This window comes from Aquila chrysaetos, chromosome 22, assembly GCF_900496995.4.
Source record: "Aquila chrysaetos chrysaetos chromosome 22, bAquChr1.4, whole genome shotgun sequence".
Taxonomy (NCBI): domain Eukaryota; kingdom Metazoa; phylum Chordata; class Aves; order Accipitriformes; family Accipitridae; genus Aquila; species Aquila chrysaetos.
Window position 1 is genome coordinate 4981282 of NC_044025.1, and position 24864 is coordinate 5006145.

At 38.1% G+C, this 24864-nt stretch overlaps 1 protein-coding gene across 1 annotated transcript in view; it reads left to right on the forward strand.

Moving 5' to 3' along the window:
• Window positions 1-24864, forward strand: part of SLIT3 (slit guidance ligand 3) — a 536791-nt gene that overhangs the window by 296601 nt on the left and 215326 nt on the right. Inside the window, 1 exon segment of the mRNA XM_029998071.2 lies at window positions 6174-6245. Within this exon segment, the coding sequence (XP_029853931.1) occupies window positions 6174-6245 (72 nt within the window).

Consider the following 24864-nt stretch of genomic DNA (forward strand, 5'->3'; position numbering starts at 1 on the left):
ACAGAGAATATGACACTGCCCAACTATTTCATGCAGATGAGCTGTTTCTGCACAATGCTTCAACCATAGCTTTTGGCAACACTGCATCTTTAGGAAACAAAACAAACAAACAAAAAAAGGAATTTTGGAACACTTGTAAAAATCCCAGAGGGAGATTTCAGCTTGATCACAGCAACTCTGTCATTTGTTTTGCACCACCAATTTACTCCACTTGAAAATTATTTTTATGTTGAATTCAATGTATCAATTCTTTAAATTTTCTAATACAAGCAAGCTCTTATAGAATGATTTTAGTAAAGCATCAATAAAGAGTAAAAATTAAACATGAAAAATGCATTAAAAGCTACTTTGAAACAACTTTATATTATTTCAATTTAATTGAATTTAGTATTACTTCAAAGGACCATCTATTACCATTTATGGGGCTTCCTTATCAATTTAATTTAAGGATAAGGACTTTAGGTTAGTATGTGAGAAATTTTACATAGATGTATTGGTGTTACTTTCCTTTGAAATTTTAATATTCTTAACATTATATAAGGACTGGTTTGGAGGCTGGACAATAAATGTTATAGAGTGTCTCTCTAATTCTTACAGGTTATGGAAGAACTTCAGTACTAGGGTATAAACTTTATGGGAAAGTGATGGCATAAACCCAGCAGTTTATATTAGAAAAAAGAACTGAAAAGGTTTGGGAAAAATGTTGTCCGAACTGAGGTTCTTTTGGAGATGTAATTAACAAAACTCATTTTTTTCTAACAACAATTCTATAATAAGTTACAGTGAATTTACCTTCCAGTGAAATGGCTATTGAAAATTCCTTTAAATACTTTAATAATACAAAAACTTTAATATGGATACTTCTGGTTAAATATGCAAGTCTTTTATTAATGAGGAAATGGCTCTTGCTTAATCTCAGATCTATAACAGTAGATATTTGTAACAGTAGTAATTTCATATCTGTAACAGTAGAGCTTTCTTAAATATGCAACTATTCTAACACTTCTTTTTATGCTAAATGTGCTAAACGTAAAATATAAGAAACAAAGAAATCTGAAAAGTATTTATTACAGTACTTGTTAATACAGGCTTTTATTTAAACATTTAACTAGATTCTGGACAAAATATAGAAAGAGGTTATAGTAATTAAACTACCATCACAGTATAATTAAAAACCAGATTAACACTTGAGCTCTGCAGTGGCCTCGGTAGTGTTTGTAAATGGAAAAAAAAAAAATCCCTCTGAAACAAAGTACAAAACACTGATTATGTAGTTCATTACTGTGAAATGTTGATGCTTGAAGGACCTCTTCTTCATGAATGTGAGTATGGCTAATTGCAGAAAAAATATTGAAAGCTTTTATATATGGCGTCAGCTTAGTTGGTGTACTATGAAGAAACATTGCTAGTAATATAAATGTAGGGTTTTAAACATTAACTAACTTGTAATGTTAGTAAAAGATTAGATTATTTTGGTATTGGAAAATTTCACCCTGGATGAATTAAATTCTTTAATATTTCAGAACAGTTTGGGTTGTTTGTTTTTTTTTTTTAAATCTTCAATCTAGTAGCTTGATAAAAATTATATCAGCTTTGTTGCTAGGGATTTTTATCTCTCAAATGCATTTGAAAACTAAATATTCCTTATTGTTGTGAGCAAAACCTCCAAGCCTCAGTATTTAGAGGATTATTTCAAATGGTAAAAGAATATCAACATTGTAAAATCCTATTCCTTGCAAATGTTATTTGAAATTTAGCTCTCATGTATGATAGATAATGTACAAATCTAAATGGATAAGCTGGAGTTATACTCTGTCAGAGGAATTGTGTTTTAAATAGTTAAAGCAGTGTCTTGGCCAAACCATAGACTGTCCAGTGATATAAATCTATTAGGATGCAGTGTTATTTCTCATTTCATAGAAAGGTGATTTGTGTCTAAGGTTTTTTCTTTAAAGCATCAATTTTAAAGATAGACAATGATCAATCAGTTGCATATAATTTAGTCACATAATTTTCCTGTTTTTTAATAAAAACTGAGACTAGCTATTGAGTCATGGTTAGAGTCAGATTATAATAATACATACGGCATTATGTGTTATAGCTCTACCATATGAAAGATGCCTTTTCTCCAAATAGTTTTATAAATTCTCGCGTCGTTTATAAGCATTTGTCTCTGTCACACTTCACCTAAATCCCATATACCCATTCAATATTTTCCTTGCTTGAGTGTTTTGCTCCGTTCTCTGCGATCTTCCGGTATTGCTCTTTGTATCTGTTAGTATTGTCTGGTTGTTAATTGCCTGTCATGGAGATCTCGGATCCCTGGAGCCTCTTAGGTGAGGTCAGAGTAGGTAATTCAATCACACGCGAGCTGCTGGGTTTCCCAGGCTGGGATCTCGGCTCACTGATGTTGGAGCAAGAACCATTCTGACAACGTCACCAAGCCCAAGTCCAGTGCTTTGTGTCTAATGCATGAGAGATTTGGCATTTAACCCAAACACTTTCACCCAAATAAAAGTTAGATATCTATCTAACTTAGCAAAAACTTGGAAGTTCAAAGTTTGGCAGTGTTTATTTGTTCGTGCCTTGGCTTGTAGCTCTTATCACGTGCCATACCTATCATACGGCTATTTCACACAGCTTGATTATTGCGGTTTCAGTCATCCTTTAGCCTCTTAAATATAGAGGCTCACTTTTTCTGTGTGAGAACCCTTATTTTCTTCAGAGGCAGTTGAGTCACTTGGTAGTTTTAGATAAAGTCTGAGCTTAGTGCTGTATTCTTTCAAAAGGCAGGAATGGAGGTATAAAAAGTGACTTTGTCCATTTTAGAATGGTGTCTTAAATCTGAGTTTGTGTTGTCTGACCTTTTTTCAGCATTACGTTACACTATTACATGCATAACATCCTGTTTGTAATATTGAGGAGAAAAAGATCTTCTGGAAAGGGTATGAACACTGACAAATAGACATGGTATTTAAATCTGAATAAATGCTTCTGCTGACTGAGACCATTTTTTAAATTTACCTGTAAGCCTGGAGCAGCTGATCTGTGTCTCAGGTAGCAGTGCTCTGTGTGTGTGTGTGTGTGTGTGTGTGTGTGTGTGTGTGTGTGAGTGCTCCAGTCAGAAGGCAGCGATGAAGAAGTGGGAGCAGTGTCGCATGTTCCTCAAGGAAGTACTTGTGCCACCTGTTCTGAACTACTGATTTTGCTAATTTTTTTTTAAAGTTGAATTTTTACTTTCTCTGCATATGATGCTTTTTATTCAGGTAAGATGTTCTTCTCAACAAATGTTGCGTGTACAGCTTACCCACTTTGAGTATGTGATCTGGCTGCTAGCCCACATCACAGGATTTTTATTTTGTCTTCACGGCTATAAAAGTATGTGTTGAACACCTGTCTTTGCCTTTCTCTAAGGCTTTACCTGAAGTTTTCTCAAAACTTTAAAGTAACACGTTGTCTTGGAAGGAGGACATCATTTAGACTTTAAACTCTCAAATCTCTAGTCTCTGCTTAACCACTCACCAGGGTGCTGTACAGAAGCAAAGAAATAGAATTTCCGTCTTTACCCATGGAGAAATAAATGGGGAGGTGAAGGGTCTCAAAAACAGTCATGCCTAATTTTAAGACAACTAACAGTTCTTTTGAGAAGAAACTCTCATGCTTAGAGTTAAACACCGATGTGAATGTTTTGGTGTGACAGATACCAGGAAACATAAGCTCTGTTACAAAGAAGCATTAAATCTGTGGACGTCACCCAGAGACTCTGTAGATTTAGTTTACGGGGCACACAGAATCAGGGTGTATCTCTAATGAATATTTTCCCCATTTACTGACTATCCCGCTAAGTGCTTGTTTTCCGGGCATCTAGAAGTTTCCCTTGCTGTTGTCTTGTGGATCAATCACACGGACTAAACTTGGTTGTTAGCATTAGCGTGACTGGACCTATAGAAATATGATTAAGATTGTCATTATGCTTTTTCAACAAAAGCCAGTCTATGAGAGTAGCATTTTTTAAAAAACCCAACACACCGCATATGAAGCCCTTTAATCAGAAGACTTTGTGACTAGCACACTGGGTTTATTTGCTTATTTTAGTGTATTTGGCAGAAAAATCAATATTATAGTATAACTCAAATAAAAATAGGAAATATATAGTACTTCCTGTAGAAGAGACGTGATTCTCAAGTTGCGCCTGCTTTCTCTTCATCGTGCTAGCCTGTGCCAACTTTATGCTTAATAAAGCCAACTGAAGTGTAAAGTACTTAGTCATGCAACCAGCATTATATTTAACTCATTTTAAGTTTATTCTTCCTGAAATGCACCGTCCTTGCTGTTTGAGCAACAAATTTTTAACAACCCACACAATTAAACAGGGATCTCGGGGAAAGGCACTCAGCAGCCGCGGGTCCTCCCAGCAGTCAAAAATATATAGTTTTTAGCAACTTCGCTAGGTGGTGGGAGTAACGGAGAGAACATAAATAAATATGTATGTATATACTTATATACATATGTATATATACTATGCACCAACTCTTATGGTACAGAAAAATCCATTTTGGGTGATTGTACATCCTGGTATCTGTCAGTATGGGAGACATCGCTGAAGTCTTGCCAAATTCAGCATGTTCTCCAAAGGTACAAGAGCTATGAGAAACCTTAGCTGGGCTTTACGCTTGCTAAGTTTTTTAGTAGACCTTATAGCATGCCTGGTTTTTCATGCACTGTAAATCATAAAAAACACGATGTTCATCAAGACCAGACTACATTACAAATGTTAAGTTTCCCGTAGTCTTCAAATATACACATATTCAAGATGCTCCATATTAGTAGATCAAACTCAGTATTTAAAGGGGTGCATAAAGGTTTTATTTGCTCTGTCTGTACTTTATTGTTGTATAATAAGAAAGCTATGACAAATGTCTAATTAGACCAAAAACTAAGTACAGCAAATAGTTGAAGTTGGTAAAACTATACAAATATATTATACATATATATATATAGTAATATATTTGCTATCTCTGCGTATATATTTATTATTTTTTAATAGCAACCAGAAACTGCGAGGCAATCTTGGTATATTTGTTCATGATACTTTACACACACAGAACAAATGGTCCCTGCCTCACCAAATCTAAAGTTTATGCTGGGCAAAGGACAGTATAATATAGTCAGGAGCCTGCATCTATTTTTTTACGAAATGCAGATATTGTACTTACACGTGGGCAGGTACATAATTTTATTTAAGGGATCAGATGTCAGAAAATGTAATCACTGAATTTTAAATTACAACTTACAACTTTAATTTTCTAAGGAAAAGAGACAGATGTAGCTGTACTGCTATATCCACATATATATTCTAAAATATATTTAAATCATACGTATGCAGGGAGACAAATGAGAGAACTCCACCGTCCAAATATTAAATTACGCATTTTGAAGCAAAATAGTGTTTTAAGTGTATGTGTGTATAATGCTTTCTGTCACTGGATTGCTCTCCCTGATGCAGTTAGACAGAATCTGTATTTAGTCAGAAATCTTTCAATAGAATGGGCTACCAGATGGGACCAGTAACAATGCAGAGAGGCATCGAACCACCACAGACATTTGGTGCTTAGAATAATAAAAAGACTATAAAATTAGATTAGTTGAGTCTAATTTGGAATTGGTATATTCCCTATGCACTCTCACAGCTCTTGGGCAGATAAAGCCTGGAGATTTAGTACTGTCAGGACAGAGGACTCCAACTTCCAGTAAAAGAAAAAAGGCATTCTGGGAGGTCACGGAGGGCAGCACAGTGACCTCCAATGATTTACAGGCCTTTAGCTTAATGAAATTGTTTCAGTGACATGACGGTAAAAGCTCATAATGGATTGGATGCCCTAATGTAATGAAATTACTCCCTTCTGCCTTTAAAAAAAAAAAAAAAAAAAAAAGGCGCAATTAATATTTACTGAGACCTGACAGGCTTCAGTGTGCGGTAGCGTGCAGCGCTGTCAGACAGCAGCGAGCAGAGCCAGAGCAGCGTGGCAGCCGAGCAGCCCTGCGCCGGGTGGCGAGCAGGCGCTGCGAGGGGGTGGAGGGACACCTCGGTGACGGGGAAGCCCCCAACCTGGCGCTCCGAGGCGGTTCTGCCCGTACCAGCCAGCCTTCATCCTCTCCCTTCCTTTCTGCAGGCAACTGGACAACAACCAGATCAGCTGCATCGAAGATGGAGCCTTCCGAGCCCTGCGCGACCTGGAGATCCTGTGAGTTGACTTGGTGCTGTGCTGGGGCGGCGGGGGGGTGGCTCTCCCCGTGCTGCAGTGCTGGGCGAAGCTGGGGGCTCGATCTCCTTCCTTCCCACCTCGGAGCGGTGGTGTAGGTAGCAAAGTGAAATCTCACGCTTCCCCCGGGCTGGGGTTACTGCTAATTAAACCACAATAGACGACTTCTCTGCTGCCGCTCCTGAGGAGCAGGGATATTGCCGTGCTCGCTGCCGTGTGGAACAGATGGGGTTCAGCAGTATTCAAAGTGCGTCCGATGCATGCTCTGCGGCCAGAAACCTGGCCAGGTCTGCGTAATGTCGAGTGGCGGATAGGTAACAGGTTCGTGGGGAACAATATTATGAGATATCTGACAATTGCCCTAGACAAAAAGCTGTTTAAAAGGTGTTTGGTATGTAAGAGGGAGGAGAGACGGGCGTTTGGCAGGCTTGTTCAGTGCAGTCATTGGCTTTTGGGGAGGATCCTTCTCTGAGGGCTGAAATAACACCACGTTGTGCTCTTCATGTACCACAAACTTTACACATCGGCTGTTAAAGCTGCAGCACAGACCAAAAAAAGAAAAAAAGGATTTGACAATGAAAGCTGACTCTAGCAGAGAAAAAGCACATTAGATTTAGAGCACCGTCATTGTAATGTAAAATCCAATATTACCTAGAGCTCAGTATCTGAGCAGATAATTTGCTTATTACTAATAGTTACTTGTTCACTTAGAGACCTTTTCTGGAATAGGTTTTGACTATATGAACTGATCTAAAGCTTTCCGTGTTACCTGAAAGTTAATACTGCAAAGCTGAAAGTGTTAATACTTGTGAAAGCACACAGTCCTAAGCCAAAATGGAGAGGGAGCAGGGAGGGGGAGACAAGACCACTCCAAAATTCAAACCCTCAGCATCTGAACTGGAGTTAATACTGGTCCAGCACTGAAACAGTATACACTTGAACACAGCAGGGAAGGCCTGCTCAGACTGCTGAAAAGCTTGCCCTTAAATAACATGGCATGAAACAGCAAATGGTAGATGGTTGAAGTAAGCACCTGCCTCACAGTCCTGTCACCTGGAGGTTCAGCAGACTTAAGACACTGTCTTTGGCTTCTGAGAACAGGCAAAACAACAGGCTTTATAGACGGTTGCTGTGCCACGCATCACAGTGGTTTTGAATACATGTGTGATAATATAGGGAATTCTTCCCCAAGGGCTCTACCCACCTTGTAGTGATGCTCAAAGGAGTTTTGCCATCAGTGTCAGCAGAAGCAAGTTCAGCTTTCTGAGGGACCTGGGAGTGGTGGCTGTGCATGTTTGTCTGTCACCGTCAGCTGAGATACCTTTGGCCCCTCGCTCTCCCAGGCTGGGATATTGATATTGATCAGATAGCGTGTGTTGCTTATATTGAGCTAACAGGAGGTATCTGCAGAGTTTCTTATCTGGGAACTTATGCTATCAAGAGTATTGTTTGAATTCTATATTAATGGCACTTTTCAGGAAAAGTCATGTGTTACCACTATAAAGTTTTACTTGTCTGTCAGATTGAAAAGTCTACTGTGTGGTGAAAGAAAGGAAGAAAAAAACCCCATGAACTCCTACAAAATTGACTTTTTTTTTTTTTTTTTTTTTGATGGACTGATTTTCCATATCTGTGGAGAGTGAATCAGTCTTCCACTGACAGTAGACTGTGCTATAACTTTCACTAAAATAGGCTGGACAATAAATAGAGCCTTTTTTGTAATATACCGAGTTCTGCAGGCTCTGAAAAAGTTGCTGGGAATGCATGCCCTCTCCCCAGGATGTAGTAAAAGTTGAATTAGTTTATTTACCTCTCTGAGTTTAATTGATTAATTCTATGCCAGTTATTTGTGGGTGGGAGAAGAGGAGGATATATAAAATACATCATAATCAGTTCTGTAATGCATTTTTAATTTTCAGCACAGACATACTACTACAGGAAAAATCAATCTTAATTCTAACAGATGAGAAAATATCTTGATAGTATCTATTTCTAAAGGTATTTTTCTTGCAGTCGCAAAATGTGAGTTTTATACTTCCAACTTAATCTGAATTTTTTCCCAAGTTTTTCTTCAAAGAAAGTTTGAGCATTTAATCTATCAAAATAAATTTGCTCATGCCCCAGAGAATATCATATCCTCAGGTGTAAAAGTCATAAATGTTAAAAAATTAAAGCGATTTGAACCATCAAAGAATATTAACAAGTGAAACCAAATTTCATCCTTTCACACCCACTATGTATTTTATGCAGATATGTTTTAACCTGTAATGCAATATGTAGAAAATATTTAATGATTCTGACAAAAATTAATCTAATTATCTCTTTGAACAGTTCGCAAGGGTACCAAATAGTGTATTTCTTCTTTATCTTACTGAAATCTTGTGACCTTTCTGATATCAAATGTTTACATTTCTGCACCTTTTCTCTGCACTCCCGCACGTCTACAGAATTCTAAATTCTGTAGATAAACTCGGGGCAGATACAAAATGCTTAGCACTACTCAAAAAAATAAATTAAGAACACTTTCTTTAAAAGCACTTTGGTTTCTGGATTGCAGTTTTCATTCACCTTGAATTCCTCAAAAGACATGAGTGCAAGGAGCTTGGTGATTTGGTAGATGTAGGAAGAGAAGGAAGTTGTGCAGTTATCCTTCAAAATGAAGAGCACTCCATGGACCATGTTACTTATTTCTGCTTATCAACAAGCTGTTTTCATTTACTACTTTTATTTTCTTTTTCTGTGTTATGAATACGTTCCTGTACCAACAAATAGCACAGAGGCAGAGACGAAAACAAGACTGAAATTTGTGACTAATTTCAATACTTGACATGGTGCAATGAGTTGCTAACTTCAGCTGAAGCTTGGATCAGACCAAGGCACTGACAGCGGCTCCCAATACAAACAGTCTTTTGATCACTTCTTTTATGAGCTTCCATGTTTCAAATGTCCCAAAAGATGTCCCTGATCCTATGATCTGACCTATGTAGACCATAATGCAGTGCCAAGTGCTACTGGTGACTGAATTTTGCGTTAAAAAGCTGCAAAAATGTTGAGTTTAAAGTGCTTTGGTGCCTTATGCTGGTTGTCTTTGCCCCTGCGGCAAGGAGAAAATAATGTCTGAGAAATTACATGCAGAACTGACACGCTTACTTAAACATTGTTTCTTGGTAGTTTTGCACTGGGGCTGCTTTTGTTCAATTTCGTGTCAGATTTTTTGTATGGCTTCCCATAAAGGTTGTAGTTTTAATTTGTTGATAAAATAGGGATTTTTCTTGTTGACATACTGCCTTTCCCCCTTTTTGCAAGATGATAAAGCATATTTCAGTGGGTTTGTTCTTGCGTTCCAAGACAGAAAGGTGTGTGCAACCACTGAAAGAGCAATAAAATGTAAAAGAGGCATGTATTTGTAAAGGGGTGGCAAAAGTTATTAACTAACTTATGACCTGTTGGAATAGGAATGCACAGGAAAGTTGAAGAAAATTGGTGTGAAACTTTCACTAACTAACGCGTCATTTTTAGTAGGAGAAGGTTTTCTGCTCTGCTTAATTTTTAGTTATGTCCTGTAGCAATATCTGGCAATAACAGTTATTATTTAGAAATATGATTAGTGTAGCTGTAAGCACGTTTAAAAATTATTAAAAAAACCTCACAAAACAAAACCAAAAAAAACCCCAAAGAAGTCTTCAAAATAATTGTCTAGTGTTCCTTATGGTGTGTGGCAATACAACGTTCATATCCTTTGTAGATTAGAAATTAGTCCATAGCTTCATTTCCAAATGTCCAAAATTATGAAGCATGGGATTTAAAACTCTTTCAGGGCTCAGAATTTCACCTTCAGTCTCTAAGGATACATGAATAAAAGGAATTAATTTCAAGGTGGTTCAACAAGCTCAGTCAAACTGGTTATACTAGTAATATTGAGTGAATGAACATGCTATTGTCATTAGACTGGAAGTGCTGAACAATACTTGCGGTTTTAGGATCCATTTCTCAGTAAGATACAGAACTCAATTTAGCAAAAAATCCTTTTAATTTATTTATTATTGTTTTGCCTCACTAGGGTAGCTTGAAAACTCTGTGGTGACATGGCAGTTGTGCCATGTGGACAGGACAGAAAGAATTACGAGTCACTGTTGGCAACTTAGGTGGAGCATTTTCCTTGTTTTATATTGTAAAAGCTGTTTTTCCTCCTACTTTATAATGATAGCCAGAGGGACTGGAGCTTGAACACATTTTGTTCATTGCAGATTTTCTGTAAAAAAAATTCCCAAACCCCAAAGATTTTATCATACCCAGAGCTAATCCTAGGAGGTCTGCGGATAGTATTCTATTACAGAAAGCAAATGAGTTCGTGCTGTACAGAGCTACGGAATGATTTTGGGTTTTATTTGTTGTTAGTCATGTTAATTGCTGTAGGTCCTTCATAAAATATCTCTGAGCCTGAAAATCCTCTTTCCTGAGTTTCACCTGCTTTTTTAAATGAATGAGCAGTGACTCTGTCATTGAGTCTGCAGCAACAAACTATGCACGGAGGAATCCGCCATTCAACTCTGGGCACTTTAGTGTGAAAAATCATGATAATTCACTCACAAGTAATACTGAAGAAGTGCAAGTACAGTCACCCAAATATTCACAGCAATTTTAAGTTGTAACTTTCATTCCAAATGAGCCCTAAATATTTGATCTTAAAAAAAAAAAAAGTTAATTTTTCAGATTGTAAAGTGTAAACATAAGTTAAGACACACCACCCTTCCATCCCTGAAATCTTAAAATGAAAATAATAGGAGTCTTAGAAATTGAAATTCTTCTGTCAGTGTTTGTATATATAGCCTTTTCTCTCCAAATGTTTGTGCCTCCCTCTTCTTCCTGCTCCACAACAAAAGCCCAGAAAAGCACACAGCTACAAGTGCCACGCGCTGGTTTCTTTCGAACTCTCATTCGGTGCTGAGTCGTGTTCAGTGGGACACAGCACGATCTGTCAGACCAGTTGCGGTCCACATCCCCTGTTCTTCTGTACGTTGTCTGACACATCCAGTCATTGCAAGCATTTTACAAGTGGAATAGGGTTATTCATGCTTTCCTCTTTCAATCCAATGCGTTCCTTTTATAAAGGATTCTGTTTCATAAAAAAATTAGTAATCTGCAATTTCTGATAGAGATGTCATGGATGATTGTGCTTATAATACACACTACCTTTTGTCCTAGCAAACTTTTAAGAACTTTTCTGAACATGAATCATTATTTTTTGCTACAGCCAGGTTTTAATCGTTCCTAGGGTTGTCTTCTGTATGCTGAACACTCAGTTATATAGTCAGCTTTACTTATTTGCAAAATGCTATTCTGGGCATATCTTAACTAGATAGAAGATTTTTATTTGCTTTCCCAACCTGGAGAGTCAGGGAGCGAAAGTCATGACATAATTCTAAATATATGAGATGTCATTGCTTAATGAAAGCTTGAAAATGCCACATAAATATGATTTCCTCCTCTGTCTTGCTGGAAATTATGATCGGTTGAGGCAATCAGGATAAAATTTGAACTCTGTAAATTGTGTTCCTATAACTGATACCAAAATACCTAAATGCAATAATGAAAATGAGATTTCTATTTAAAATGTGCATAGCTGTTTTAGTACAGTAGAATTAAAATGATTGGGGGTTTTTTGTGTGTTTTGTTTTGTTTTCTTTTTTTACCCAAGGGTATATGTTAGCTCAAATGTATGTAAATGAATAAAATGAATTTATAATCGTTAGTTATTTCATCAGTCTGCATGTACATAATACGTGTCATAAGAACAAAACTGAAGGGAGTAACCATTGGCAGTATATGAGTAAATGAAGTATCTACCAGTTAGGTGAAATTAGGTGAAAAACAAGGAGTTTGGCTTTTCTAAGAGTATCCTCAGTTTTCCACGTTGAGCTTCTATCACGGGCAATCAAGTTATGCCAGAGGAAGAGCAAAAGTCAGTTTGGCAATTGAGAAGCAGTGCACCCAGAGTATAGAGGTATCAGTGGACAAATGATAATTTCTATTTTTCTTTACTCCATTACTTACTAGACTGTCCTGTAGTTTATACCCATCCCATTCTTCCTGCCTCCTGTATCGCTGTAGGTCTTTAAGGGAAGGAGGAATGCTGCTGAAGAACCTGGCTGCTGTTATTAGAAGGTTTCTGTTATATAAATCAGTTGGAGATAAGATTAACTACAGAAATGCCTTTTTCTGGAGAACTTTTAGAAAAATACTGCACCCCCAATGGACCGTAGTGAAATAAGGTGCATAATTACCATAAAGAATTGATGGAGGAAAGATGAGGTGCTTACATGATTGCTCGATAAGAAATGTCATTATTTGCTGATACACGTCGGTGGGAGATCTGGTGTCATTGCTCAAGATATGGAGATGAAATCTGAGGTAACCTCTGTTCTATAACATACTACAAAATGTGAGGTTGGAAGTACAGCATAGTGAAAGGAACACTATCCAGATGGCACTGTGGTGACAGGCCTTATATCAAAGACCAGCTGAGATAAAATAAGAGCGGGCAAGAGAGGGCCTCTGAAAATCACTGATGCCTGTTACAGATGTAATGTAACTCTCTCTTTATGGGGAGAATATATTTGCATAAATTCATTGATCAATGATTTTGCTAATCCTGCAGTATTCCAGGCACGTCCCAGCAAATTGATGAACATTTCTATCAATCCTCAGTGTGGATGCCTAATTATATTACATATTTAGAAAAGATGGATTTTCCCCCTCCTGGAGCATATGTAGTAGTTGAATGCTGTGCTCATTCTCCTTTCCTACTCCCGTTAGGTTGGAGGGTTTTTTTCCCTTTCAGAATAGCCTGGAGCCGTGCGGGCTGCAGAACTTATCAAGATAAGAGCAGTGCCAGGTTAGAATTATTAGTTTCATGAATCACTGACCAATATGCTTTTTGAGGAAGCCCAGTTTTATGGCTTGTGTAGTGTAAGCCCTTTTTTGGTGCTGCAGTCACTTCTCTGAGAGACTCCAAAGTCAAAACTCCAGGAGACATTCCGGCAAACCTTCTCTCCCATGATATTGTTTCATTTGCATGCTCTGCTCTGCTCATCTTGTGACCTGCCCTCCCTCCCCTTTGACTAATATAGTTTCCTCGTCAGTAATATAAAAGATGTAGAACAAGCATTTTGACTGTTGAAAGTCAAATGAATGTGAACGACTTAATCCAGAGGACACTCAACTGTGTATGTAACGCAGACGCGCGGCTCAACACCTTAACCAAAAGCTGAGCTGAAGACTATGATGGGAATAAAAGATAAAGTTGAGGTGATGACAGAGTTCTTGAGGGAAAGTAACAAGTTCAAGGTAGATCAGTAGTCATTTTATGCCATAATTTGCAATTCATTGTTTATATGACTCCCCAAAGCAGCTGGATGATGATACTACAATAGCTGGATGTATTGGTGGTGAATGCGGGAACTCCTGCTTGCTGTGGGGTCAATCACCACAACAGCAAAATATGTTGATTTAAAAAATGTTTCAAAACACATAATGATTACCTTCTTTTTTTTCTGTGTGCAATTAAAGGTATTGTTTATGACCTGTAGTGGTATAAATGATTTGTCTTTTTCAGAGGTAGCTTTTGTCCCTCTGCTGTGCTGGTAGAACAATATAGACAAAGGCTCTGCGCTGTAGCCAGTCTTTATAAAAGAGAGGACTCAAAAGCCTGGTTTCTCTGCAAAGAGAGAGTGAAATTATGATGGGAGCTCTGTATAGCAGAATTGTTGGTCTACCACTTCAAGCACTGTGTCAGATATTTAACCTTAAACTGTAGCTGCTGGGATCAGGGTACTATGCATTACTTGTTATTAGCATTATCCAATGTTTTTAGCTGCGACAATAATATTGTATCTATAGTAAATTAGAAATCAAAACAGTAATATGTAGACAGTTAGCTTGTAACTGAAGTAGATAATTACATCTGCACCTGAAAAAAATGCTTGGGTAGATGCTTCTGATCTAAAAATCAAATAGTGTCTTTTTTTCCTGCTGTTGACAAAGTTATGTATATAATGTAAGTATATATGATGAAAAGAGCATGTATGTTATGGTTAAATCAGGAAAAATAATTTTTAAAACTTTAAAAAACAAGGCATATGATTGGTGTAAATTAGACTTTCTTTATGCAGCATATCCAGTTCTCTGTTTAAGAAAAAAGAAAATTTAAGGGCTGCATTAAGGGCGGAAGTATGAAACAATTTTAAAGTAATTTGAAGCCAAATAATCACAATTTCTATGTTAATTTAGTTATCATAAATGAAGCAATTTCATGTTAACTGGTTCAATACTTCTGAAGGGGAATTACATTTCTTAAGTTTCTGTTTGGGGTGAATAATCCAAATGCATTGTTTTAGTATGTACGAGTGATGGATAGCCACACTTAGGACATCTGCAGAGCCTTAGAAACAAATTTTAAAACACTGTAAGGTCATCCAGAAACCTTTGTTGTGATATACCATGTTGCTCTTGAGTATTTTAGAGATACCCCAGAAAATAGCTTGGTCGGTTGAAAGAGCATCAAATGAGGTGGCTACATAAAGCCATTGAGGGAAACAACGAACAGTAGTGCCATTAATTTTTAAAAATTGCATGCATCCCTCTTGTCTTCATGGTGCTAGGTGGCATGAGATGTCTGTGGCTTGAAAGTGCCAGACTATGGCTGAGACTGGGATTTATTTGAGGGTAAAATAGAAGAGAACATTGTGGAAGACAGGGTGATGGCTGTGTTAAAAGGATGTAGGAGCATATACTGAACAACGTCTTTGTTCGCCAGATTGGTAATTTAGATTTGCTTTTGCATCTTTTGCCATTAGAATCTTAGATGGTGTCTTTCACCAAAAATGCTTCGTTGGGCGAAGGGAGGGTGGGAAAGCAGATCTTGTTCATGGCTTTCAGCTTTGGACTTGGCTACCGTGATCGATAAATTGCCGCAATGCAGCATCTCTGCGACGATGCTTGAAGGCCGCTGAGAAGCCCCCGTTGGTGCAAGAGGAGGTTGCGGGCTGGGCGGGCTCTGGGGAGGGGGGTAGTCCACTCCGCAAGCACCCAAGCTTCTTACTGGCTCCTTGGGCAATTTCAATGATGTCTTAAAAGGGTTGGGTCCATTTTATCTGCAAGACACCCTGTCTTCCCGTCCACGGCTAGGGCGTTAGAGATCAGGTGAGGCACTTCAGCTAATACTTAGGCTGAAACAGTTAGGATAGACCATCCACAATGGCAGTTATATTTTATTTTGTATGCATGCAGATATTACAGAGAAACAGCTGTATATGGAGAACAACTGACTCCTTTTATTTAGCTACTTCTAGCGCTTGTAGAATATTCCTGAACAGATCATGAGTGCTTCGAATTTTTTCCTGTGTGTATTTTATTTTGCACTTTTTCACTCTTTGGACTGAACGCAAATGAAACACTGTGAGTATTTGCTATTCAAATTGTTACGGTTTCGTAGCTGTATTGCATACGCATGCATGAATATAAGCAGGTATTGCTGCTTCTCATGGGCAGGTGGTGTTTGGGAGAAATTTAAAAATTGGAAAGATAGGTGTTTTTAAACATATTGACCTTTTTCTTGTGTGATGCACACAAGTGCTGTCTAATGTATTACTAAAAGAAAATCCTGATGGAAAGCAGATCCCTTTCCAGCTTCACCAAGAAACATGCAATTGCCCTTGTCTAGGAACTACGTGTTTTCTTTGTTCTTTCAAAACATTTATTTCCTCTATAGATGTAACTTTTCCTTAACAACTGTTCATACATGCAAGTCTAAATTCACAGAATGTGTATATCACACATTCCCTATTTCATTCATGTGCATTTATACAAGCCTATATATTAGTCTTAATTTCTAGCATGTATGAATTGCAGGTAGGGGCATCACATACTGTAGAATATAAAATTATTCCACAGATATGGTCTGCGTCTCTTGCATTTTGAGGGTGCACTTTTGGCAGTAAAGGTGAAGCTCCCTCTTTAAAAGATTTGCTTCTTTTCCTTCCTCTGCTGTCAAACATTGAGAATTGCCTTTGCGGTTCTGTGCCACACCATGCCCGTTGTCGTGTTGCTGGAACTATGAAAGATCTCTTCCCGCTGCCTTCTCCCAGTGGCAATGCCAATGGCCTTGGGAGCCAAGGGGCAGCTGAGACACCAGGCTCCTGAAATCAGGGGGGGTCCTCTGGCAAGAGGAATAAGGGGCATTATTTTGCCTGCAGGACCTGGTAGGTCTGCCATTGGAGGGAAATGGAAACCAGTGGTTCTGGCAGCCCACTCTCCATGGACGCCAGTTGCCTGCCTCCTAAAAAGCTTTTGTAGAACCTTTTGCACTGACACACAGAAGCCCCGGCTAAACTGTGGCCACTGTCACTTCTATTCGTTGTTATATTTATACTTCTCAAGCAGCTGCCTGCTGCATACATGGGATTTGCCAGCTCATCCCTCCTTTGGTCCTAGTGGTCAGCATGGGACTTGCAGGAATCCGCAGTCCCGCAGGCAGTGCCGCATTGCGGCAGTTGATGAAGTGGCATCAGGCTGGCACAATGACTGTCCCAAAGAGACTGAATATTGTCACTTAGCCCCTTACAATGGATGTAGAAGTCCATTTTTTGTCACTTTCTCTAGCTCTGAAAAGACGACTAATTTCTATCTGCCACTTGGAATAGCTTTTCTGTTCCTGGGTGTGTTACACTGACAAGTACGAAAAGGATATGTTCATTATGGTAGGGAAGTCTATCAAAATAGAGGCTTTTACCATAAGGTTATAGCATTAAGGTTGCAGTGTACTCGGGATGGGGCAAATTAAAACACAGTTTTGAAGAATGATACTGTTCCTTTCTGATCCAATTTTAATCAGTTTCTTTAGAATTTCTTTTGGTGGAGTCCTGTAAGAAAACCACAGCACTCAACTGACTGGATGCTGACACCTTTTACCTTGGAAATCTCCTTCATTAAATGCCTTCAGCCTGAACAAATGGCAAAAGTTTCTTGCTCCTTTCAAGTTATAGAGTTGGACTGCAATAGTTTGGATTATGTTTATAAGACTGCTTTAGCTTCAGAAAGGACTAAACAGAAACAACCGTTCAGGCAGGAACCTGAGAAACTGTTTTATTTTGCTGAAGTACTGATGCATCAAACTTACGATTCGTATGATCTGACTCTGTCTTGTTGATTCTTTTTCATCCTTTTCATAAAGACAGTTCAGCAGGCTTTCAGACCTCTGTATGCAGCGAGAACTCAATCCAGTTTCCACTGATTTTGGCAGGAGTAACACAGAATCCATAAACTGAAGTAATTGACATACATGCAGTTGGATAACACCAAGAGCCATATTTAGTAAGAGATATCTCTGTCTAACCTTAAAAAAAAAAAAAAGTATCTATTTAACAATTAATTTATATTAAAGTAATATAATTCTATTAGTAATTTCATTATATTAATTCATTAAACAAGAGATTTTCAAATGAATCTATAAAACAAAATTTAGGTGAGTTGAAATTGAATACAATTATATTTTCATTCGCTATGGCTCTTGTGAAAATCTGCACCTAAATAAATAGATTGCAGGGACTAGATTCACACTCTGCTGAAGTCAGCAACAGGACTTGCACTGATTTCAGTGGGCATTGGTTTGGGTATTATGATAATTGGACTTGTTCCCAGTGGTTCTAGGCAATAATATCAGCCCTGGAAATTAGATACCATAGAGAAACATCAAAACCACCCTGATGATGTAAAACATTTATTCAGTATTTGCAGAAATACTTTTCTTTTTCTGAGTCCAAATACTTACAGAAAATCATGGATGTAATTGGGACTTAGAGCCACAGCAGTCATTCCCAATACAGTAAACTGAAAAATATGTAGCCTTTGGGGAAAGACTTGAGAAAATTTCTTGATTCAAAAAAAAAGTGAAGGCAGTGTTTCGTGTGCCATTTTTGAGTCTAGAAATATAACTCATTGGAGAATCCTTAATTTAAAAATAAAGCAGTGGCAGAATAATTTCAGCTTGCATTCTTTTGTCTTTGCACCAATGCTTTTATAACTAAAATTTCCGTTCAGGCTGAACTGAATTTGTATTTTCTGCGTAGAATTAGAATGTCATGCAGGAGATTGAACAGCTGATTGAAATTTCTCTAAAAAGCTTTTTCAACTCTCACTGGGCATAGGCGTTAGAAAGAATTGGGGGTTGCAACTGGTACCTGTATTTTGTACAGTTAATAGAGGTGATTTGATTGTGTGCAAAAATAGATATGGTTTTCTGTATATAGAAAGAGCAGTCTTCCTTAAGGGCAAGTGGTAAAACGTTTCATGTAAGACCATGCGAATGACGTTCTTGACATAACATCTAACAAAAGTCCACAACCTAGATGAATTGTGTACCCTCATTCTCTGTATAACCTTTATTATATGTTATTTTACCTTATCTTGGCTTATTTTATTCTATTCTATTCTTCTATTTTCTACTTTATCTTGTTTTAGCATGTTTTATTTATTTGCGTGTTGGTGTAAGTAAGTAAATTCAGGCATAACGATACATATGTGCACATACAACATAAACGCAGGGCTAAAGATAACACTAGAAAGGTTTGAGCATCAGTCACCAAACATCAGTCACCAGCATCCTTAATTTTGCTCCTGCTTGTATACATACAACAATACAATCTTCGATTGTACAGGCCTGTATGATATTTTTCAGCCTCTTTTACCCATTTGCACTGATTCCTAGTCCCAATCTCTTTACCCAGATAGCTTGCCCAACCATGTTCTTAGCTGCTGGTCCTGTCTTTCCCTCTCCTCTGCTCTTAGCCTCAGCTCCTGACCTCGCCAGTCTCAGAGACTCCAGCTAAGGCACAGCCAGTCTCTAGGGAAAGTTAATGCAGCAATTACAGGACTTAAGGTAATATGCCCTAAAGTTATTGCTGTAGGCAAATGTGATCACCCTGGTTCTTGCTGGGTGACAACACAGGCATTTTAAACAAAGAATTTTTTATTGTAATAACCCAATTTCCCCAAAGCCTGATGTTTTTGAAAGTAATCTCACTCCTTCAAGGGGAAAAAAAAATCTGCCGTAAACATCTGGCCTTTATAATAATTTTAATAGTTAAAATCTGACAGTTATATGCAAATTAGAATCAGCCACAGAATGGGAAGAATCAGGCAATTGTAGCAGTAAACACTGCTGGCACTTTTGTGCATAATTCCATCTAAGCTTATTTATTTTATTTTTTCATACAGTTATAAAAAGAACATTTTCTTTTCTCTGTATCCTTGAGACTAGTCATATTTCTGATGTCAGCCTCCCAAGTTAACAATGCTAGAGCCTCTCATGTTGCTGTGATGAGAACATTTGTGAACACATCAGCAAAAGACTAATACTAGAACAGAAACCACAAACTGGCAACTAGTTATTTTTATTTATTTCAGTGGATTTTACGTGTCACCTGGAGACTATTTAGAAGATTATTTGCCTGGGCTAACATTGTGTTTAAAAATAGCACTCGTATAGTGCCAACTCATTTTAGAGTTGGGTACAAATATTGAGACAAAAACCCAGCTGTTATTGCTTTTGCTGCTAATTTGAGGTGTCAGATCAGAGCTCTACTGCTGTATGTCAGTGAATAAGGCCCCTTGTGAGATCATTATGTTTTCTAACAGTTGAGAGTAATGGATTAATCAGTGCAGCATCAGTTGCTTTCATTATATGCCCACATGGTAGTTGTGGGCTTTAACTTAAACAGTCTGTGGGGAGATCAAAGGATTGAGTACAAGAGGCACTCAGGACTCACCAAAACTCTGAAGAGATCCAGTTGAGTGTTGGACCTTGCCTAAAGAGCAAATTTTGGATGCCTTGAAAGTCGAGGGTGAGGACTGTGCTCAGTGTTGAGGGATAGAGTGCCAAAGCCATTTTGCTTTTTCATCAGCGGCCATGAGAAACAGTAAATATTTAATTTAATGCAAATTCCTTCTGACCTGTGTGAAAAATAGCTCTTTACAGCAATTGAAAATAGAGCTCCTTTTACCCCACAATCTCAGTTAATTACAAACATTAATTATGGCAGTGTATAAAATTCAAGGCCTGGTTTTATTACTAAAAATAGATTTAGATTTACTTTTTGGAATTGGTAAAATGCCCCTGCTGTTAGTTATATTAGGGGGTACGTAAGGGCTGGAGGGCGTCTGAAGTTGTCATCTATTGTCCCACCTTAGGGCAGGACCATCGAGTCCCATGCCATTCCTGCTAGGGATTCATTTAGTCTTTTATTACACGCTTCTGCTGCTGATGGCTGCACACTCTGTAACAGCTCTTTTCTGTATTTTTTCTGTTCTTATTGTAAGAACCATTTCCCCTATATCTAATCAAAATTCCCCTTTCTGAAATTTAAACCTGTTACTGTTTTGCTTAACCCTTGTTGAATACAAGGAACAGAGAATTTCTTTTCCCTTTGCGATGGCTTTTTCTGTAGTTGGAGAGAGGTTTAAGGGTAAGTGATATGAATCTGCTAACGCAGAGGTCTAAGGTTCTGTTAGTGTTAAATTTTGCTGCTAATGCAGTCACCCAAATTCATGTTTCAACTCTAGTATTTCAGACAGACCCCAAGATCCTCTTCTTTATGGGTATAAATACTGATGGAGATGTCTAATCTTGCATCGATTCAACTGTTTCAGTCCACATGTACACTGTGAAAAGATTCCTTCACATACTGTTATTTACTTGCTCCACTCCCTCCGCAAAGCTTTGGGGTCTTGGAGAAGTTGTCTTTCTGTCACTGCCAGGGCCAGACTGTTGTGTTCCTTTCTGAGCTCCACTGGCAACTTGGGGTGAGCCGCTCAGTCTTTTTTTGCATCAGTTCACCCACTTCTGAACAGAAATAACATTATCAAGAAAACTATTTACATGAGAGGCCTAATTATGTTTAGAGATGCCTTGGTTAAGTCTTAATAAATTTTCCGGTCTCATTTACTGGATGTATAGTTGCACTGGGGATAGGAAGCCTGGAAACCATGGCAGTTGTGGGAGAAGCAGTAATCGGGGAGTATGACAGTAATTCACTCTTGGGAATGTTACAAGCCTGCAGATGCACCATTTGTAGCTATCCATTGCATGCACATAGATAATAATCTTGCATTAGGCCCAATTACATGGTGTTACGGACACACAACACATGGATTACATACACAGCCAACGAGCATACTGTGATAAAGCAGTGGTGTAATTGAAGGAGACAGAAGGAAATGTTAGACTTGTTAGTGCTACCAGTGCTGCAGTGCCTGATACGGCTGTTCCCCACCAGGCTTGCCCGTTTGCTTTTCTGCTCCGTTTCAAAGTCTCACTTTCAAAATACAGGTTTATCACAGTGTGAGGTAACAGCACCTTGTTCTTTCCAGAGTGTGTTGAGAGAGTTTTGAGCAGGAAAAGGAAATTAACATCATTGTTTAGCTTAGAGTGAAGCCCATAGACACATAGAAGTATGTGCTGCCAAATGAGGACTGTTGTTTGCAGGATTCCTGCCATCAAATCGTGTATGTTAGAAGCCTCTAAAGAATCTTTAGTGCCCAAATGTAAAAGGCATTCAAAACTAGAAATATAATAAATGAGCTGGTGCCTTTTCAGATTTCTTTCTTCATTTACCTATCAGTAAATGGGTCTGAATATTTCTTTCTAACAGAGAATTTTGCAAATGCTGCAATGTCCCGTTATCAGCCAAATGTGACACAAAAGCAGCCTGGCACGTATCAAAAACCTGAATGGCCAGCACAGCAGACCTCTAGTAACTATGGTAGATGCTTATTAAGGCTTGGGGAAAAGTGTTAATCAAAAATTTAATCTACCATATAATTTCTCAATTTGATTAGCTGTTTGTGCTAATCAGCTGCAGAAATGGAATGTGAAAAGAAATCAGTCTCTGTAACCGTCAAAAAACAAAGGACGTCTTCAGCATATGACATGTTCTCCCCTTCCGCTTTCATTTTAATCCATTCAGATTGTAAATAAGAAGCATCACTGTGTGTATCGTACTGATGCACAGCTAGTCATCTATGTACATTATGACAATGCCTCATAGTTAGAAAAATGGATGTTTGCATAGTGGATTTTCCTTTTGCCAATGATAAAATAGGATACCATAACTTTTTTTAAGCTGGGATCTAGCAGGTGATATTGTCATCAAACAGCCTCGTGTATTTAACAAAAAACCCAACCCTCCTGTGTATTTTCCCACTTGAAATGTGACTGGAAAACATTAAGACAGTTACTATTTTACAATGTAGTTATTGAAGTACTGACTGAAGAAATTAAATAGTTAATATTTCAGATAATTTTGTTATGTTGTATAACTTTTTCTGACATCATTGCCAGAATATCCTTTTGGTTCATGCCTAGTACTTAACTGGAACAGAGCAGGTAGATATATTGTAATGAAAGTATTATTACCAGATGAATAAGTCACCAGGCATTCTAATATTCGTTATACTCTCTTAATTATATCATTAACTGAACACCAAGTAAGAGAAACAAAATCTCTGTGTACTCTGTAATTTGAGAGTGTTTGACTATTGATCTGACAGCCTGGGATTTCTACTCTCTGAATTAGTCCAAGGAACATGAAAGGATGCTTAGAGTTCCTGACTTTTTAAAGTAAAATACTTGTATTATTATTAGGGTTCAAAATCTAAATCCTTTCCTTTTTTTCCAAAGTATCTTACTTAAAAATTGTGTGATTTCTTCTAGCATTAGAGTATAATTTTTTTCTGACTCTCACCTAGTCCTGAACACCTGTATTCCTATTCAAGAGGGTGGAGAAGGGATAAAGAATAATGCATAAATATTATTTAAAAAAACACACACAGGACAGTCATTTTTACAGGTTAATGATTTTAAAGTAATTACATTGAGCCTGGAATTAACAACTTTTTGTCAGGGAACTACAGTGGTGTACATGAATTTGGAGCAAGTCAGAAGAGAACAGAAATGCAACTGCATGTAGTTAAATTTGCACAAAAAGTTTGAAGAAGGAGATAGGTAATTGTTTTCAAATCGTGACAGGATTGCAGAGTGAGCGTTCTTTCCTTTAAAATAATTCTGATTAGTAGGGACTATAAATCAGCTTTATTCTTCAGAAGGAAGAAAGCAGCTCCATGCGTGCCTCTAACCAGTTTGGGCAACTGGCAGAGGAGTGAGTTAGTAGAGCAGTTCCTCTGGGGTTGTAAATTGAAGTCAATGGGAATATGACAGTTCATACCGATGGAGGATGTACCACCTCGAAGACTGCTGATCCCACGTTATGCGTCTTCCAAGTAGTCCTTGGAGGATCCTTAGGACTGCTGCAGTCTGCTTCTGCTTAGCTTGCAAGATCTGACAAGGATCACGGCCCAAGGTGGGAAGTTTGCTGGCATAAATAATATTGTCTATAACCTCAGTTTCCTGATTCAGCATTTTGGATGTGAACAGTTTTACAGGGAGAGGACTTCTAAATGAGAGGACAGTGCTTTTTCAAGGGACAAGGGTATATCGGGTTCTAGAAGAGGTGGGAGGTATAAGGTTGGGGAAAACCCAGCTGAATACAAGTTTCCCCATATGATGTTGTAAGAGTCAGAAGATTCTGGAAGTTTTCTGTTTATTACAGCTTCCTTGTGTTTGTGCATCTGTTTCTATGGATCTGAATCTTAGCTGGATCAAAATGAGACTGGGGCCTTGGAGCAGCTAGCAGATGACTGAAGCAGAATTTATTTTTTCCCTTCATGTGTTAAAAATGCCACTGTATTGTGTGCTTACCCCTGTCAGGACACATACTCTTAAAAATCATTGCTGGGAAGGCTTCATGTGCATGACAGAAAGCTTTGCAGAATGCCTTTAGAGCATACCTCTACCTGAAAATGTCCCTATTCGAAAGCCAAATAGTTCCTATGGCGGTGGGAGCTGTGTGCTCTGCACAACCAGAGCAGCAGGGTTAAATTCCTGCAGCTACAACTGGGCTGTAATGCAGACAGTTCACTGTCAATTAGTGGCCTTTGCAGTGTTTGGCCTTCTTTCTTCTGAAATAATTGCTGTTATCATAGATGTTTTATTGCCTTCATTATGGTTAACATTTAAATATCAATGAAATAGTATGCTACTAAGTCATCTGCACAATAGCTATCTGCTAGAGTTATCCCTGAAATTTGTGTTTAAGGAGTATATTAATTCAGCACTGAGGATTCTTAGAAGGAGGGTTATATATTTGTTGATGAATTATGGGAAACCTTTGCTTATTAGGGGCAAAACCTGAGCCACTCTCATCTGATACTTTGTGAGTAGAAATACTATGTGATTGGAATAATGCTTTGTCTTAAACAGAAATATTTTAAGAAATCAAAAAATATTTTTGAATCATCAAATCAGAAGTAAAGGCTGACCTTTCTGCATCCAGATGAAGAATTGCACTGGGAGACAGGGATGTGTTCTCTACCCTCAGTTAGCGTAGAAGGAAGCTCGCTGTCACGTCCTGTTCTGCCTGAATCCAATCCATGTCCTTTTGCAATCAATAGAAAGTCTCCCTTGAATTCCTATGGCTTCCATTGACTTCTA